Here is a 20,432-nt window from a genome sequence, read left to right as displayed (position 1 = left end):
ACAGCAATATATAACAGAAAAATTGTATGATGTGTTTAAGCATATTTTAGTATTATACATCTAATAACCTAATTCTATAAACTACTATCTCAGATACTTCCTATTATTTACTGGAAATAACCCCCAACACATAATATCATATACAATTTTGTTCTGTCTGAATACTGTGCCTCAATTCAATCACCCATGAATTAAAACTAAAGAACAAAATTTATAAAAGCCAGTTCCTACCTTATCAGCACACATTGCCACTTTAATGTCTTGTTTTGTAATTTCATAATGCCGTATATTTCTTACGTAATTCCCCACCAGCTTTAAAATGTCTGCAGAAATATATTCTAATACTGCTACTATGTAAACAGAAACCTGGTGGTCAATTTTATAACCTAGGACCTCCTGTAAAATTAGAAGAAAAGAATGCTTCAAAATTATATATTTTAAACTTAACACACTGGACACAAAATACATGGACAATTTAGCTTTAATTTTAGTGAGTCCTGTGATATCCACTTAATCTTAAATCACTCATCTATGAAAAAGTCACGTGTTACTATTAAAACATAAGCTACAAAAGAGAAAGGCAAAGTTACCCCTGATCAATGAAATAACTTGAGACATATAGACTACTGAACATTTAATCCCTAACCTAGAAAGGGAAACTCATGTTTATGGTAGGGGAACAAAGCTCTTTGTTCCTGAATTCAGAATACCTGGAAGCAGCCACAACAAAGGCTTTTTTTCTTTTACATAGAAATAAGCTAACATATTATTTAAAATAAGCAATATCTATTAGCCTTATAGCTTTATCCTTTCCAAAGGCACACAGGCTCCCCCAAACCCTAAGTCGTACTTTTCAGATGTCACTGCTCTTTCTAGAACACCCTCATGCTGGGTTACCAAGGGCACGTCCAATGTCTTAGTAGGCTTCAAAGACACTGGCTTTTGTGGGGCTCACCAGTTTCTACAGGAAAATAAAAAATAAAGTTTCTAAACACAATCCAACTAAGAGGAAAGAATTTTAAGTAAGTTTATTACAAGTTGGGAACAGATTGTATTAATCTTTTAGGATATATTAAAACTATTAAATGCATCATGATAGAGATGTATTAATAAGTTGAAATAATATCCCTAATTACTTAAAAAAACCCAAATGTAGGATTAACACAACATGCACATATCAATCTGTTCGTCCTGTCAGAATTATAATTGCAATCTGGAATGGAATTGTATGGCCAATGAAAAGCTTGAAAAGAGAATTATAAAGAAGAATGCAACTACTAACAATTTAAGAACTTTCAAACACTTGAACATTTCCTCAGACAATTAAAATAATGGCAAATATATCTATCCAAATTACCAAATGCAAACCATAACCTCTAGAAGCCTTAAACATTACCCAAGGAGTCAGTCTCAAAATTTCTAAAAGATTCCGCAGAGCTGGATTTCCTCACACGGTTGTGGGGTCTCCTGGATCAGACCTACCAATTACTTGCTCACTTTCTGCCTCTGTTACCTTAAGTTACAAAGTGGGGAGAACAGTAATGACCAAAATCAACAGAGACAATGTAATAGGACTTCAGTATCCTGTCTGTATTATGGATTACAAAATTATTTCTACTGAAAATATTACTGAATTTCAATTACTGTCACATCTTCATTTTTTGTTATAAATCATTAGTTCACATTATTAAATAAATCAGAAATAGCCTCACTGGGGTTTCCAGCAGTGACTCTCTTAGTTCAGAAGAGATGGAATGAGCTAGATGACTGATTTAAATAAGTAACACTGGACCATGTGAGTGATCTTCAGGGATTTTTGTCCCAGTATTACAGATAAACCTATGGCAGTCTTGCAGAAGTCCTTACAGGATACTAAAGTCCTTATAGGATTTTATAGGGATATTTGGATCTAACTAAAAAGAAAGGAATTGCCACAAATTCTCTTCATGGTTCTAATAATAACTGAAATTAAAAATTTCATAATCCACACTTTAAATCAGGATGTTCATTGTATGCTTTCCTACTAGCACAGATCCCTCCCACCACATGAATCCCTGGGAAATCAGAACAAGAGCATTTTACTCCTCAGTTGACTCTACTCTCGGTAAAATATAGTCTCAATGTTGGAAATGGTGGCGTTTAGTTTGCTTTTAAAAGGCAAGAAGGTAACAGTTCAGCTTTACCTTTAATAAAGGATGAATTTTTTCTACTGGGAGAGATAAAGGGTTTCTTCGCTTCCTCTTTTCGATAGCCGACTGGGCATCAGCTATTGCCCACTTATCAATTGGATGTGGAAAACTTTTTTGAACACGTTCCTTGGAAGACAGGAAAATAACAACTAAGCAACAAATACATGAAATAGTGCTCTTCACTTAAAATTTATTTTAAAATCAAATACCAAAAGTAGAGTTTTTCGCATGTGGTATAACTTATACTATATCTGAGCCCAGAGAAAACAGCAAATGTCAATGTACTAGTTTCTTCATTAGGTCATTAAGATACTAAATTTCCTTTACCTTACTTAGGGGGGAATTTCAACTTCACTATGATAAAGCTAACAACAATAATAAGTAGAAGCCACTTCATATATGACTTTTAAAAATTTCAAGGTGTAAAACCGAAACTCAAGAAATGAGTATCTAATTATAATTCTCATTCACTTTACCTTTAATACCAATTACAAGTGCAACATTATACAACTGAAATCACTGAGAATTCTTTTTAATCCATCATGCAAAGGTACTTATAAAATTATCTACAAATCATGGAAATGAATGGTTCTCATGAGTAGCAGAAATCTTAATACATTGTAGCTTCCATAAGTCATTAATTTTTTTTTTTTTTTAAAAGATTTATTCCATTTTTATTACAAAGTCAGATATACTGAGAGGAGGAGAGACAGAGAGGAAGTGGAGCCGCCGGGATTAGAACCAGCGGCCATATGGGATCAAGGCAAGGACCTTAGCCACTAGGCCACGCTGCCGAGCCCCTAAGTCATTAATTTTTAAAGAAAATATTGCAATTTAATTTCTAGCACTTATTTAGTAAAAATCTCTACAGAATGTGAGATAACTAAAATTACTGTACCCGCTGAATTTTCTTTAATAAACTAACTTCAAACAAGACTTTTCCATCTGCAGGATATCACAATTAAAACCAGTAGAGGTCGCTATTCTTCAACTTTACTCACTTTAAGCTGACCAGTATTTAACCAGCAGTATAGATTTTTTTTTTTAAAGATTTATTCATTTTATTACAGCCAGATATACAGAAAGGAGGAGAGACAGAGAGGAAGATCTTCCGTCCGATGATTCACTCCCCAAGTGAGCCGCAACGGCCGGTGCGCGCCGATCCGAAGCCGGGAACCTGGAACCTCTTCCGGGTCTCCCACGCGGGTGCAGGGTCCCAATGCATTGGGCCGTCCTCAACTGCTTTCCCAGGCCACAAGCAGGGAGCTGGATGGGAAGTGGAGCTGCCGGGATTAGAACCGGCGCCCATATGGGATCCCGGGGCTTTTGAGGCGAGGACTTTAGCCGCTAGGCCACGCCGCCGGGCCCAACCAGTAGTATATTTTTAAATCCTAGATGAAATAAACCATCACCCCAGATTATAACTCTGAAAGAAAGCAGCTTCGGTTTCCAAGGAAAAATAAAATAGAGATTTCCAAAACACACTAAGGAAGGGGGAAGAATACAATGATTGTTGCACATATCACAAAGAAATATATACATTGAGAAGCATAATCCACTCAGGTTGATTAAATTTTCTGTTCTGTTATGTTCAAGGAGCTGCCAATTTTACAGTAATTATTTTAATTCTAATTACTGGAATCAGAAGTGTACTGCAATAAATTACAGTCATTAAAAATACAATCAAAAATCTATCTGCTGGAACTGTGCCTTCATGCAGTAAAGGCAATGCTCAGGTTCAGCGCCCTGGGGAGCCTGACAGGTGGAACGGGAGGGAAGGGAGGGAGGAAAGAGGTGGAAAGAACACCCACAGCAAGTTACTCTCTTACCTAAGTCACTTCTGTAGACCGGTTAGCCACAAAATGACAAGAGATTTAGGAGTAACTATATCGTGGTTTCAGGTAAATATTTATACCTGGGGTTTAGCCAGTGATTAACTGAGTAGGTTAAATATGGTACAACCTAATAATTGTACAATTCTGTGGATTTCTAATAGTTTTCTAGCTTTTTTCCACTGTAGCTTTTGCTTTAATTCAATTCATAGTAAAAAATAAATTCTCAACACATTTTACATTACACACATAAGACACTGGACATTCTCACCTGAAACAGTTGCGTGACACAAAACCTACCCTGCTTAACTGCAGTACATCGGTATTTTCTACTCTATTTTTTGAAATAACTAATTTGAGAGGCAGAGGGACACAGACAGACTAACCCAAATGGCCATACTCTCTACAAGTGCCAGTACTGCCCAGGGAGCTAAAGCCAGGAGCTAACCGCAGTCCAGGTGTCCCACGTGGGTGGCAGGAATCCAACCACTTCAGCCACCAGTGCGGCTGGCAAGGGTCAGCTACAGCAGGAAGTCTGGCGGGGAGCTACAGGCAGAAATCAAGCCCAGGCGCACCAACAGGAACATGGATGTCTCACCTGGAATTTTAGCCACTGCACCAAACGCCCATCCCTCTGTTTTTCACAGCGTTGGCTGGGCAATGCACTGAAGTGTTTTTATGACTTATCTTAAAATATAGGTGATATTCGGGGTAGAAAAGCAGCATGACAGAAACTGGGTTCAACCTGACAATTGTAAGTGGATTTAACATAATGATTCATTAGGATGCCAAGGAAAAAGGCTTTATAAAATGAATGCGTGAAAAAGAAAGCAGACTTTATATTTGAGGATGAGAAGGCTCACGACCCAAAAAAAAAAAAAAAGTCTAATGTAACAGAGCCCCAAGAAAGCCTGAGTGAGCACAAGAAGAAAAATGTGTATCAGAGCCCTGTGAAAATCAATGTTGAACAGAGGTCACACAGGCCATGGAGAAAACAGGAAAGACACAAGACATCAGCCAAGGTGGCCAGAAAGAAACGAAAGACAAACCAAAGGACATATCGAGTAAAAAAGAAAAGAAAAAGGAAGGAAGGATGGAAGGATGAGGGAGGGAAGGAAGGAAGGAAGGAAAACAGACTATTACTAGCATTCGCCTCTTCACAGAAACTGATACTTATTACAGGAGAGGGAGAAATTAACCAGAAAATAACAATTTTTATACATATCCTTTCACATTTGAATTAACTTGAATCAACAGGGCCAAATAATATACATCCTTCTTTGTGCATTGTGATAGCATTTATACAGACATCCTTACTCACCTAAAACACTAGCTGACAGAGAATAAAGACTTCCATCCTGGTAGCAGGAATTAGTGCATACTGGCTACATTAGTAAAACAAAGCCCCATCCATTCGGACCATTATTTTGTAGCACACAGTACTGCAGTACAATGTATCATAATTTTACGAGAAGCATAAACAATTCTGTAGTTCACAGTTCTTCAGTACATCTTACCATAACTTTTTAGTCAGCACAAGCTAGGGGAAATATGCTTCCATCTATTCAACAATACTGAATTACCCATTTTCCTAAAATCAGAGAGCAACTAAAATTCACTTTCAGTTTTTCATTTAAACAGACACCCTAGCAGTTGCCATAAAGTAACAATTACCAGCCTAGTGTGAATTATGCTTATATTTCAAAGCCATCAATATATGCTTTAGAAAAACTTTAAAATGCATACATTCTACTAATTTGAACTGAACTTTTTTTAAAAAAAAAAAAAAAGATTTATTTGTTTGAAAGGTAGATTTTTTACAGAGAAAGAGACACAGAAAGAAAGGAACTCCATCCGCTGGTTCACTCCCATAAATGGCCACAATGCTGAAGCTGAGTGGATCCAAAGCCAGGAGCCGGGAGCTTCTTCCGGGTCTCCCGTGTGGGAGCCGGGGCCCATAGTGTCGGGCCATTCTCTGCTGCCTTCAGGCCATAAAGCAGAGAGGCAGATTAGATGTAGAGCAGCCTGGGTATAAACCAGTACCCATGCTGGCACCTGCAGACAGTATTAGCTCACTACATCATCATGCCAATCCCTGATCTTTATATTTTTTTAAGGATTTTTTTGGTATGACCCCCAATTTTTTCTTTTCATTTTGATGAATCATCTCTCACTCCAAAATACTAAATGACTTGCTAAATTTGGGGGCTTTGTTATTTTTAAAGGAATATTTGAAAATAAATACTGAATCCTGATGAATGAGGAAAATGGAAAATCATTTCCTGATACAAAAATATCAAACACCACTTGCTATGGTCTGAATGTTTGTGTCCTTCCCAAATTCACATTGAAACCTAATCCTCACTGTGGGGATTCCATTAAGAGGTGAAACCTCTAAGTAGTGACTAGATCATGGGGGTCTGCCCTCCGTGTGCAGGAGGCTGTTTCTGCCTGGAGCACGTGAAGACGCACTGCCCAGGGCACTCACCAATGAGTCCGCCCACACCTGGATCACGGCCTTCCCAGCCCCCAGAACAACGGGTGATGCATTTATGCTGTAAAAAATTACCTGTCTAAGGAATCTGTTATAGCAAATGGACTAGCACATCACTGTACTCATCTCAGAATCTCCACATCTCCACATTTCCCTGTAAATACACTTCAGGGCATGTACAGCACTGCTGGAGAAGATGCAGCTTGCATCGTTAATACTTATTCCTGGGCCCAGCGGCGTGGCCTAGCGGCTAAAGTCCTCACCTTGAACGCCCCGGGATACCATATGGGCGCTGGTTCTAATCCCGGCAGCTCCACTTCCCATCTAGCTCCCTGCTTGTGGCCTGGGAAAGCAGTCGAGGACAGCCTAAAGCTTTGGGACCCTGCACCCACGTGGGAGACCGGGAAGAGGTTCCTGGCTCCTGGCTTCGGATCGGCGCACACCAGCCGTTGCGGCTCACTTGGGGAGTGAATCATCGGACGGAAGATCTTCCTCTCTGTCTCTCCTCCTCTCTGTATATCTGACTTTGTAATAAAATAAATAATCTTTAAAAAAAATACTTATTCCTTATATATAAAATACTATTTTTCTAGTTTTATTTATTTATTTAAAAAAAAGAATTACTGAGAGAGAGGGAGAGACAGAGGGAGATCTTGCATCCACTAGTTCACTCCCCAAATGCTTACAATGGCTGGGGCCAGGAGCCTGGAACTCTACCTGGATCCCCCATATGGGTGCATAAGTCCAGGCACTTGGGCCATCTTCTGCTACTTTCACAGGCACATTAGCAGGGGGACATATTGGAAGTGGACCAGCCAGGACTCAAACTAGCATTCATTACGGGTGCCAGAATCACAGACAGTAACTTAGCGTGCTGTGCCACAACACTGTCCCCTATTTATTTTATTCTAAGGGTTAACTTTTTTTTTAAATAATATAAAATAATATAAAATACCCAATAGGACTGTTATAAGAACATAACAATATATTCAGTAATACCTTGAAATTCCAAAGCCTATAACAACTGATTGATACTTTAACTTCTATCATACAATTATACATTCTCTTCAAACAGTTCATCTCAGCCCTAAAGCCAGCCAGTTCTGGTGGGACTCTCACAGAGCTCCCTCTATTCTAATAGTCCAGGTGAAGTGCTCAAAAACCACAAGGGTGGGGCACACCTCACAGCACCGCAGGTTAAGCTACTGCTTGGGATAACCATGACCCACGTTAGGGCACCAATTTGAGGCCCAGCCACTCTGTGCTTATGTACAGCTTCGTATTAATGCATCTGGGAGGTGGCAGATGATGGTCCATGTACTTGGGTTCCTGCCATCCAGCTGGGAGACCCAAATGAAATTACTACTTCCTGTCTTTAGCCTGGTGCTGTCCTATCTATTTCAATATCCGGAAAGTGAACCAGTGGTTGGAGGATCAATCATCTGATCTCCTGGGCCTGGCATTGCAGCCTAGCAGTTAAAGTCCTCATCTTTCACATGCCAGGATCCCATATGGGTGCCGGTTCTAATCCCAGCAGCCCCATTTCCCATCCAGTTCCCTACCTGTGGCCTGGGAAAGCAGTCAAGGATAGCCCAAAGCTTTGGGACCCTGCACTCGCTAGGGGGACCTGGAAGAGGCTCTGGGCTGCTAGCTTCAGATTAGCTCAGCTCTTCCTATTGCAGCCACTTGGGGAGTGAATCAGCGCATGGAAGATCTTCTGTCTCTCCTCTCTGTGACTTTCCAATAAAAATACATAAAATCTTTTTTAAAAATTAAAAAAAAAAACCTGATCTCTCTCCCTGCCATTCTGTTTTCCTATACGTAGATAAGCAGGGGAGCACTCCAGAGTGGAGCAGGTGGTAAGGTGGAAGCTTGGATCCTAACCATGAAGACTCCCAGACCTTCACCACAAACTATTAATGCGAGCAACAAGGACTATATCCCAACTGCCAAGGAGGCCACAGGGAATTGGATGCCCTCGGAGGCCGAGTACTCTGAGGTCACCCACCCCCAACCGGAGCTTCCACAGGGGATGGAAGAAGTCCAAACACTACCGTGCAGAAACCAACGTCATCGGAAAGACAACCAGAAGCCCTGAGTGGTCTGCAGAAACAGAAGAACAATAAACGTCCTTCGGGACCAGGGAGGAGAGCTTTCTCTGGTCCGAGCCTGGCTCCACCTCTGGACCCCCCCTCCCTCGCAATGACCATCGGGATCGCTTCGAAAACCCCTCACAGCAAACAAACAATCATACAAACTAAAAAAAAAAAAAAAAAAAAAAAAAAAACCTAAAATAAATAAACAACAGAAAGTAGAACTTGAAATCTGACAGGAAAGAGCTGGCATGGATTGGCTCATGCCTCGCTGGGTGGGTCACAAAGATTAGTTTTACTCCTCACCATGGTGTTGAGGATTTTCCTGCACACCCCCCCCCCAAAAAAAAAATGTTCTGCACCTAAAATGTTGACATATATCTTGTTAGAGTTACAAGCCAGTCTGGATTATCCTAAAATCTGCCAAGATCAGCAAAATTATACTTCAACACAACAAATGGCTAAATACTAAGATGAAATGGACACGAAACAGCTGAATGGTGCCTTATGGCCATTTTAAGGTATAGAGCAGCCGGTCCTGTATATGAACTAAATTGAAATGTCAATGAGCTAATCATAGGTTGTGGCTAGGACTTGTTTTCCTTTTTTTTTTATTTATTTATTTATTTTTTTTTTTTCTTTTTAATACACTGGTTACTCAAAACCATGTCAACTCCATAACATTGCAAATTGCTGTTGATGTTATACTGGGACTCTTAATTGACTGTGATGATATTCTGCCAGCTCAAACTTCAGACCAGAAAAGGTCTCCCCAAGAAACTGTTCAACCAATCTGGACAATAAGTAGCTGGACTCTATGCTTGGTATATGTTTGCAATGAAAGAATCTTGATTGAATTTGAACTGTAATACTGCATCAAGGTGGAGGAATCCACCGGGGGGAGGGGAGGGGGAGGGAGGGGAGGGGGAGGGAGGGGGGGATTCCCAGAGCCTATGAAACTGTCACATAATGCAAAATAATTAACAATAAAAAAAAAAAAGTAATAATGCTGGCTATCTGATAAACATCTTAGATGCTTCAGAAATTATCTTCTATGCAAACATCTACGTAACAGCCTTTACTTTGAGTATATCTAGACAGTGATTAAACTGATCAAGTCAAAGACTGAGAGATTCATAACTATTTTTTTGAGAATTGAATTCTCCTTAGTTTCTATATTAATTAAAAGGAAAAAGAATTGATCAGCAAAGCCATTGTGCAACATCTACTGACTGGATTTGCAATGTTTCCAGAATATACCAACATCAGAATAATAAGCAAGATGAAATGTGCAATCCCACTGTAGACAGAATACACAGGGTTGCAGGTGGAGGCACTGTATAAGCACTGTGTAGGAACCTAGCTAGGATCCGAAACGGCAGCTGGATTTAAGAGGAGAGTCAGGCCTCCAGATCCTCTTAGGCTCTACTCTACAGCCCAACAAGAATAGGTACCTCAAGGAAATCAGAAATTTAAAAACAAATGGTGTTATAATTTAATGGAAAATGACACAAAAATATAAGAAACTCACAATGAATTACTTAAGAAACCAAAGAGAACTGCAGTTCTGTAGTACAGTCTGCTCTGTATCTCCACTCTCTGTAATTTGCTGCCATTGAAGACTGGATCTACTCCACGTACTTCCAGAACAGAAACTGTCCTGGTGTCATAATGTACTTAAAGGTGGAAATAACATCACTTCCACTCTGCAAACTGCCTCTGGACTATTCTCCACTTTCATGAGAAGCCCTCCCATCTTCCTGTGCACTCGCTGCCTAGATTAAGGACATTGTAAAACCCCACTGAAACTCGGTTCCTGAGCACTGAAATCAGGGACGTTCACGTCTGGTCCAGGCACATCACATGGCTCCATCTGCCTTTGAAACATGCTACTAATGAAATCTTGAGCAACTCTCTCAGATCTCAGCCTATTTTATTTTTCTCACTGAGATATTCTACATGATCAATTCTCTGCTCTTACAATTCCAATGTCCTGTTCCCTCTCTTTGCAGTCCATTTGCCTTCTCGTACCTCTGGGAGAGCTTAGCAGAACACACACTCCAAACACTAGACTTTCTGGATTATTAATAATCATTTATTAGCTGTGACCTTGTGCAAAGTTATATAACCCCTCAGTGCGTCCATTTCCACTTTCATTCATTCCACATGGAGTTTTTCTGAGTTGCTCCCCTGTGTCAGACATAATGTCCGAATGCTGAGTATTCAGCGGTGAATAAGGAAAAGAATTCCAGGAGCTCACACTCTACTTAGGGGAAAAGCAGCACCATCTTCACAGTGTTATTATGAAGTTTTTAAGTAAGTTATAATGTACAAAAGTATTTTGAGTAGTGCCCAATACCAAACAGCAAGCACTCAAACATCAGCTAGTATTAATTTCACTTTTTTCCTTATCTGATTTAGATTTTCTGATGCCCTTCTCAGCAAAGACTCTCAATAAATATGCTTACTTGTCAATTGTTCTACCCTCAGGGGAACAGGATAGGGCCTATGAAGAATCACCTCCTACCCACAGTGTGCCATAAAAACACCATTAGGTTCCACAGGTGCTGTGCCCTGAAAAGGTTCCAAAGCACTGTTATTACCCATTTTCATATCCCTTTGCCCTACTCCTCTGCCACTGTGTATCCTCCATCCCAGGTTTTGGGATGTTTTTCTTTCTTTCACTTAGTGGGAAGAAATTCACTTATCACCTAAGACATATATAGTGATCCAGAAACAAACAAACAAAACAAAACCATTCCTGGAAATGTTTTTGGAATGTTAGCTAGCATTTACACACAAAAGGAACACTGGAATGCATACCACTATTAATGGTGTATCAATCTAGCAACAATAAGCTGTTCATTTTAGCTTAAATGCAAAATATGGTACAGCCCAACAGGTGAAACATATAAAAATTATCACATACTCAATATAAAGCTACCAAATACACAGTCTTCATTCTTACATGCCACGTAGCCACATGTATTGTGCAGAACTGAAGGGCAAACTCTCTTCTCCTCTCCTTGCCTGACGTTAGCACAAGCACACAGGTTACACACAGAGATGTCTATACACAGACACACAAGGCAGACAGAAGACAGCCGTCACATACCTCAACATCTGATGCACTTCGGGGCTGCGCCTGGCATAGCATATTTAATAACTGCAAAATTAATTCTTCCACATATTGAAGAGCATCATCATTAGACTCTAGAGTAGGATGAACTTGCCCCTGGACCTATAAACAAAAAAGCAAGATAATTAAAAGTGGGATTGTTTCATCTAATTAAACTAATTTTTCATGTGTACTTATACTCAAGGATATAGAATGACCTGTAAATACAATCTTAGACTGGATTGCAACTCCTCAGAGAAGACGCTGAGCCTAAAAAGTTTTAAACCATTCAGCCAGCTGCTTTTATCACATTCAGTACAGCAATTACCAACCCAACTATACTTTACCTATATGTAAGCCTCTGCACGCCATTAGATGACTGAATCACTTGCAATTAAAATAAGAATCTGGACTAGACCCCAGAATTTGTGATCCTGAATCCAGTGCTTTCTATCCACACACTATCACACGCTCACTAATGCCAGTAGCTATCCACCTTTGTAAACTTCTTCCTCCTCAACACACTGAGGTTAAACAAATCTTCAACAAAGGATTTTTTTTTTAAAGGGAATGCAATAAAAGTGTTTACATGTCTGCAAAGGCTTAAACCATCTGCTCAAATATCCTTTACCATCATGGTTGGCTTTGCTTCATTCATTACTGAAGGTTAATACAACATGGTAAGCTTTTTCTACCTAACTCTGTCACGTTCCCTTCATTTTGGAAACTCTTTCCTTAAAATTAATGACACAATCTAGTCTAGTTCTCTTGATTGCTTTGCTTCCTTTCCTTACAGATTTCCTACATTTTCCTCCGCTTCTCAAATGTGGATATCAGTCTTGTCTGTTTACTCTTTCCTTCTACTCTTTAAAAAAGATTAATTCATTTGAAAAGCACAGGTGCAGAAAGAGGGCGGGGAAGTCAGAGATCTTCCATCCACTAGTTCACACCACAAAAGGCCTCCATGACCAGTACCAGACCAGGCCAGGCCAAGCCAGGAGCTCCAACTAGGTTTCACACTTGGGTGCAGGGGCCCAAAGACTTGGGCCAACTTATGGTGCTTTCCCCAAGCCATTAACAGGCAGCTAGATTGCAGTGGAGCAGCTGGGACCAACATTGAAGGCAGTGGTTTAACTTACCACTCCACAATGCCAGAGCCATCTCCTTTTTTTTATTTTTTTCTTAAAAAAATTATTTTTATTGGAAAGGCAGATTTACAGAGAATAGAAGATACAGGGAGAGAAAAATTTTCCATCTGCTGGTACATTCTCCAAATGCTCTAATGGCCAGCATTTGATCCAAAAGGGGAGCCAGGACTTTTTTCAGGTCTCCCACATGGGTGCAAGGTTCCAAGGACTTCGGTCATTCTCCGCTGCTTTCCCACGCCATTAGCAGAGAGCTGGACTGGAAGTGAAGCAGGCAGGACACAAACGGGTGCCCACATGAGATGCTGAAGTTGGCAGGTGGAGTATTAGCCTGCCAAGCCATGGTACGAGCACCTGACCCCATCTCCTCCTATCACAAGTAATCTCATCTGTTTTTAATCTGAACCCTCATATTTATGTGGATGACCCTAAATATATGCCTGGTCTTGATTTCTCTTTAAGCGCTATACTTTCAGGCTGAGCATGTGGTGTAGCTGCTAAGATGTTGCTCAGGACATCAGTATCTCACAGGGGAGAGCCTACTTTCAGTCTTGGTTTCTCCCTTTCTGATCTGACTTCCTACTGATGTACACCCTGGAAAGAGTAGGTGATGACTCAAGTACACGAGTCCCTGACACTCGAGGGAGGCCCAGAGACGCTACTGGCTTCTGAGTTTGGCCTGGCCAAGTGCTGGCTCTTGTGGTCACCTCAGAAGTGATCCAGCAGATGAAGATCACTCTGTCTCACTCCCTCTCTCTGTAACTCTTTCAAAATAAAAAAAAATAATAAAATAAAAATGTACATCACAAATGGAAAATCCTTACTTCAAATAAACATCTATTTTGGAAAGACACAATATGCCTAGTTCTTGCTTTCACTGAGATAAAATCCTGGAAAATGTAACTATAACTGGGGACTACAGTCCAGCCCAAGATCCCACATCACATAAACACGTCTTTTAAGAACCATCAACTTTCAGGATTAAAATGAATCTCAGAGGTCAGACAACTTAGTCCCTCTACTTAGCAGGTAAAAACAAGACACCATGATCCTGTTGCTAACTAGCTATACTGCAGACATTGAACCTGTGCCTCCTTGTGTCTAAGTCACAGCTCTTTCCACTAAACCCCCGACTGTCCAATGTGGGAAAAGCTGGCCACTATTCCAATAGACATAGCAAATTAGAGAGTGAACACCTATGAACTACACCTACTTTTATAGTGGACTTCAATATAAAACTTGGCTTGAAGCATGTTGTCATACTTTAATCAAAATCAGCATGTCATGAATGGAAATACAGCCCTATAAATTTTAATAATTTGAAACATAAGTATCACTGATTATCCAAAGGCTCCCAATGGTTATAAATTAAATTATAAATACTAATAATGTGACATAAATAAAAATGCTACATGTATTAAGGTAAAAACATCTAATCAATTATGATTCAAATTACTTTTTAAAAATATCAAAATCTTTTTAAGTGGTGGTTTAGGTAACCCAAAACACATTATAAAGTATTCAGCGTGCTGCTGGCTAAGTAGCTGCTTACAACGCAGTTATTGCGTGGGGGAGTGCTAATGTGAATCCCAGCTGCTCCACTTCTGATCCAGTCCCACGCTCCTGGGAAAGCAGCAGAGGATGGCTCAGTTGCCTGGGTTCCTGCCACAGATGTGGCAGACTGGCAAGCACTGGCCACTGAGGCCATTAGCGGAGTGAACCAGCAGACAGAAGAGCTATCCCTGTTTCAAATAAAGCTCATCTTAAACAAAACAAAGTGTAAAGTGATCAAGTTATCTCAAAATTAATTTTAAAAGCAATCCATGTTAAGAAAAAAAAGACAGAATTTCTTCACCAATGTATCTCCAGTTCTTCAATTTACACTTTTTGCTGAAACACTGCGTTCAGATTCATTCTGTTGTCCGTGCCTGTTATTCAAACTCCTACCCATGTATCTAACTACTGAACTTTAAAAACTCAGATTTCAGGGTGGACATTTGGTCTGGCAGTTAACAGGTTTTCATCCCACTTCCACAGTGCCTGGGTTTAACACTACCTGCAGCTCCCAACCCCAGCTTTTCTGCTAACACAGGCCATGGAAGACAGATGTGACAGCTCAAGCAGTGGGCTTATGCCATCCATGTGGGAGACTTTGAGTCCCAGGCTCCCAGTTCCCAGTCTTCAGCCCCACCTGATCTCAGATCAATCACGAGGAAAACCAGCAGATAGGCTTCATCTCATTTGGGGAGATTTCCTTATTTCTTATCTATCTCATTCACTTAACCAATCTATTAAATCTACTAAATGCCAGAGTTAGTGCTGGATATATAGAAATGAATCAAATATAGTTCCAGCTTGTATGGACCTTAAATGCAAGGTTCTGTGCTAATCTCTATGGCCAGTACCACATTCTGTTACTGAGTTTATCATGCTGAATTTTAATTCTGTCTCCTTGTCTACTTATTCTATGGACAAGGATGCTCCAACTGGGAAGGGTTTTGTGTCTAACACATCAAAGGGTTATTTTCTCCTTGTTTCCGCTCCAAACCCCAGACATTAAGGGAATACTGGAATATCCAAAGCCTCTGTGTTGTCAACGTGAGAGGCATAAAACATTTGTTTTTCAGAATTAAGATTTAACAGGATGGTTGCTGGATTGATTTCAGGAGAACAAGCCCTCAAATCAGAAACTCTTCAACACACAAAGGCATTATAACTGAAACAGACGCTTTCTATGTAGAATGAAGTAACTATACACCTACAACAACAGTAAGGAACAACAACAATGTGATGCTGCTTATACTTCCGGCACACATAATTCAAATGTTAAGTCTGGCACTCTATGTGATAAATATTTAGAATTTCAAGTATACGCCATCTTATTTATTGTGGGTTACTAGAGGCTAAATAAAACCCATGAAATAAACAAATCATGCAAGTAGAATTAGTTTTCTTAAGCTCTGCTTTCTGCACATTAACCCTATCACGCTCTAACCCTATCAAAGCCAGGATGGGAAAGGTCATTTCCACAAAAGACAAAACAAATTATTCAACTTTCTCAAAAACAAAAAACCTTCAAAACCTCTGACTGAAAAGCGAAGACAATGGTCTGTATTTAAAAGGCTGGTGCCAATTTCTAAAAACACACAGATTGTTCTTTATTCTTTCACGAAAGAGTCGAAGACACCTCTTTAAACAGCAGACGGAGGTAATATTATGCTTCACATACAGATGGAATAAAGGTACATCTTTGAGATGGTGTTACAGCTAAAGTATTCCATCCTATCATAAATGGTACTCAAAGATCTTTCATAGTTTGAATGATCAAATTGCTCAAGACTGTGCAGAACAAATTACCCTGCTAAGCCCAGGACTGCCGATAGAAGCCAGATGCACTGAGGTGAACAGAACCAGATGTAATTGGACATAGCATTTCCCTTATATGTAATCTTCAAAAGCATTACACCCTATAGACATGAAAAACTTCACATACTTCTTTAAATGTAATTCCTTAAAATAATCTAAGAGGATAAGCCAACACTTCTCCAAAGAATTAGTGAATAATAACCATGAACAAAAATTCCAAATGGTGGCCCTGCGCAGTAGCCTTGCAGCTAAAGTCCTCGCCTTGCACACGCTAGGATCCCATATGGGAACCAGTTCTAACCCCAGCCATCCTGCTTCCCATCCAGCTCCATGCTTGTGGCCTGGGAAGGCAGTCGAGGATGGCACAAAGCCCTGGGACTCTGCTCCCACATGGGAGAACAGGAGGAAGCTCCTGGCTCCTGGCTTCAGATCGGCTCAGCTACAGCTAGCTGTTGCACCCATTTGAGGAGTGAAATAGCGGATTGAAGATCTTCCTCTCTGTCCCTCCTCCTCTCTGTACATCTTTCCAATAAAAATAAAACAAATCTTAAAAAAAATTCCATATGGCGCCAGTTCTAATCCCGGCAGCTCCACTTCCCATCCAGCTCCCTGCTTGTGGCCTGGGAAGGCAGTCGAGGACGGCCCAATGCATTGGGACCCTGCACCCACGTGGGAGACCCAGAAGAGGTTCCAGGTTCCTGGTTTCGGATCGGTCAGCGTGCATCGGCCCATTGCGGCTCACTTGAGGAGTGAATCATCGGACGGAAGATCTTCCTCTCTGTCTCTCCTCCTCTGTGTATATCTGGCTGTAATAAAATGAATAAATCTTTAAAAAAAAATTCCATATGATCATGACAGTACTTTTTCTAAGGCACAATCACCATATTCAGTTGAATCTACTACCTCCTGAACTTTATGCCTTTGGATATTCCTGAAGAATTATTACCTGCTTCTACCATCTTCTCTAGTAATTTCTAGTGGATCATGAAATAACATTGCTGGTGACCACTGCCAGCCAGAATCTTCAGAGCTGAAAAGCCAAAGGGATCGGGCCTGCATCAATTCCTGGCTGCCTGATCTAAGAGTCCTCCAAGTGTGCTTAGGAGCCCCTTGGGTAAACTGGCAGAAAACACCATGTTGAATTCTGATTAATCTTTAATAGCCTTTTCCAGCTAATGGCTCTCTGAAGAATTAGAAAGGCTTCTAGGTTGTATTCTGTCACGTCTGGAGCCTTGATCTGCTACCTTATTTATAAATATGAGAGAATCTGAGACGAACCCCTACTACAGCAAAACAGCAAAGATGTGAATTGTCAAACCTCACTCTCACTGTGACAACTGCTTAATCAATGTTTGATGCTCTACATACTTATCTCTCCTCACTCTGAAGTTGTTTTAAAATTTGAGACAAAATTTCTCATTCCAAAAAAATTAAATTTAAAAAAGACAAATGTGTACTGTGCTATGGTGTAGTAGGCTTAGCCTCTGCCTGCAGCACCAGCATCCCATATGAGTACCTGTTTGAATCCCAGCTGCACCGCTTCTGATCCAGTTCCCTGCTTACGTGGGAAAGCAGCAGAGGATGGTCCAAGTCTTTGGCCCTGTACCCATGTGGGAGGCCAGAAAAAGAATCTCCTGGCTCCTGGCTTTGGATGGGTCTAGTTCTGGCCATTTGTAGCCATTTGGGGAGTTGAAACAGTGGATGGAAGATCTGTCTCACCATCTCTCTGTAAATCTGCCTTTCAAATAAAAACAAATACTTAAAAAAACCCCAAGTCATACATTTCCCATAAATATCAAGTCAATGCTTGGCCTGTCGGTGCAGACCCTCATATCTCACATGGGAATGCCTCAGTTTGGTTCCTTGCTCTGGCTCCGGACTCCCGCTTTCTGCCAGTGCAGGTTCTGGGAGACAATGACTGGGTTCAAGTGACTGGCTCCCACACTTCCGTGGATCACTGGGGATGCAGACCTGGTTTCTAGCTTCACCCTGGCCCAGCTACAACTACCACAGACATCGGGGGAACTCAGGAGATGGGAGCTCTGTCTCTTTCTCCCTCCCAAATAATAATGGAGTTATGTTTGAGGTGCAGTGATGACAAGAAGAGGAGTTGGCATTGTAGCACGGCTAGCAGGCTGCAGCCTGCAATGCCAACATCCCATACAAGTCTTGTGTAAGAGCCACTTTGAGTCCTGACTGCTCCATTTCCCATCCAGCTCCCTGTTGATGCAATTAGGAAAGCAGCAGGAAACAGCCAATCACCCAAGGAGTCCCTGCCACTCATGTAGGAGACCAAATGGAGTTCCAGGCTCCTGGCTTTCACCTGGGCTACTTCTGCCATTTAGGTAGTGAACCAGGAAACAGAAGTTCTCTGTTTCTCTCTCTCTCACCCTATACACCTTTCATATGACTCTGCCTTTCAAATAAAATAATTAAATCATTTGTAAAAAAAAAATAACAAAAACAAAAATAAGCTTAGCTTAAACAGTGTAGCAAGTATCAGAACTTTTCATGAGATACATTCAAACCAGCGTACCAAGGTGTGACAGGCAGAGGACAAAGAGCATTTACCCGAAAAGGTCAGCACATAGGATGGCAGGAACAAACTGATGTGTTGATCCAAGGAGTGTGTGTGGGGAAAGCTGAGGCTGGGCAGACTAGGCTTGCATCTATCATACTAAAGAATTGGGAAATGACAACTGAGGCAGAATAACTGACTAGCTTTATAACAGAATAACAGAATAGCTTTCTTTTTCTCTAAAGTTTTATTTATTTTTATTGGAAAGGTGTATCAGATTTACAGAGAAAAGGAGAGACAAAGATCTTCCATCCACTGGTTCATTCCCACAATGACCACAAGACCAGAGCCTAGCCTATCCAAACCCAGGAGCCAGGAACTTCTTCCGGGTCTCTCAACATGGGTGCAGAGTCTCAAGGCTTTGGACCATCCTCTGCTGCTTTCCTAAGCCGTAAGTACAGACATGGATGGGAACTGGAACAGCCAGCACAGGAACCAGCATCCATATGGGATCCCAGCACTTGCAAGGTGAGGATTTTGCTACTGAGCCATCGCTCTGGGCCAACTCAGCAGCTTTAAACAGGACATTGAATTTTACGGTCTAAAGGCTGAAGTCAAAGTGTCAGTATGAAGAACAGATTAAGAAAGAGATGAGGCAAAGTCCATTGGAATAATAGTGTAGGCTCTGTAAGAATTAGATGTAAGACTTGGACAAAGCCAGAAAGTGTGGAAGACAGAACAGACTATTAAGGTGGAAGGAGCTGGGTCTGGGTTCATATTTTAGAGGCTCAAGTGCCTGGGTCCCTGAGACCCCTGGTCAAAGAGCAGACTGCCTGCTTCAGTGGTCCAGGCCTGTATGGTGCATGCATTTGGAGAGTGAACCAGTGGATGGGAATTCTGTGTCTCTCTTCCCTTCTTGTTGCCTTTCAAGCAAGAGAAATATTAAGGTAGGATACAAAAGTGCTGTGTGTCCCTTAGGGAGCTCATTAACCATACAGAATCACTCCATGTCAACTATTCCTTTTGAGAAGGATGGGATGAGTAACACAAGCTGCATCTTAACCTTGGGAGGCTCCTGCAAACACTCCAGACACTGCAGTTTCAGAAACACTGATAGACACAAAAGGACTCTTAAGGTCCTGGATAAATCTAGAGAAATCAGGGGAGAATTCAAAGATGATCTTTATCTTGAACTGACATTTGACAAACAAATGGAAACTTGCTAGGTGAATCAAGTGGGAGGGCAACCAGATGGGGTAATATAGGTAAACACAAAGGTACGAAAGGACTTCACCAAAGCTTAGGAAATGTCACACAGTTTGGTGTGGTTGGAGCAGAAGGAAGTACAGTACAGGCACAGATGGCAGGTGATAAAAAAATTCTGTATGCATGCTAAGATTTCAGCTACATTTAAAGTATAGGGCCTAGGGAATTTCATCTTAAACAGTTCAGTTATAAAACTCTGGAATCACACAATATCCATACTTTGAGGACAATAGTTTGTCTTAAAAGGAGCCTGGTTGGCTTTAAATTCATAGGATGAGAGAAGGAATATGAGAGTAGAAAAAGTTACCTTTCAGCAATGGGATCTTGGGTTGTGTACTATCTAAAATTAAACATTCAAAAATATGCACTTAAAATCAAGCATACTGAGTTAGAATGACCAAAAATAGAACA

General features: G+C 40.8%; 1 protein-coding gene across 5 annotated transcripts in view; it reads right to left on the bottom strand.

Moving 5' to 3' along the window:
• Positions 1-20,432, bottom strand: part of SOS1 (SOS Ras/Rac guanine nucleotide exchange factor 1) — a 118,667-nt gene that overhangs the window by 60,073 nt on the left and 38,162 nt on the right. For 4 of the 5 annotated variants that reach the window (XR_009245988.1, XM_058668042.1, XM_004582753.2 and 1 more), the window contains exons 2-4: positions 11,724-11,849; positions 2,184-2,315; positions 232-396 (exon numbers count right to left, since the gene is read on the bottom strand). Coding sequence is in view for 4 of the 5 variants with exons in the window: in XM_058668042.1 (XP_058524025.1) it covers positions 232-396; positions 2,184-2,315; positions 11,724-11,849 (423 nt within the window). In the remaining variant the exon portion in view is untranslated. The remainder of the gene's footprint in view (positions 1-231; positions 397-2,183; positions 2,316-11,723; positions 11,850-20,432) is intronic. The other variant, XM_058668041.1, reaches the window with a different exon arrangement.

The sequence above is a fragment of the Ochotona princeps genome, chromosome 8 (assembly GCF_030435755.1).
Source record: "Ochotona princeps isolate mOchPri1 chromosome 8, mOchPri1.hap1, whole genome shotgun sequence".
Taxonomy (NCBI): Eukaryota; Metazoa; Chordata; class Mammalia; order Lagomorpha; family Ochotonidae; genus Ochotona; species Ochotona princeps.
Note: the sequence above shows the minus strand (reverse complement) of the source record. Positions and strands in the feature narration are given on the sequence as shown.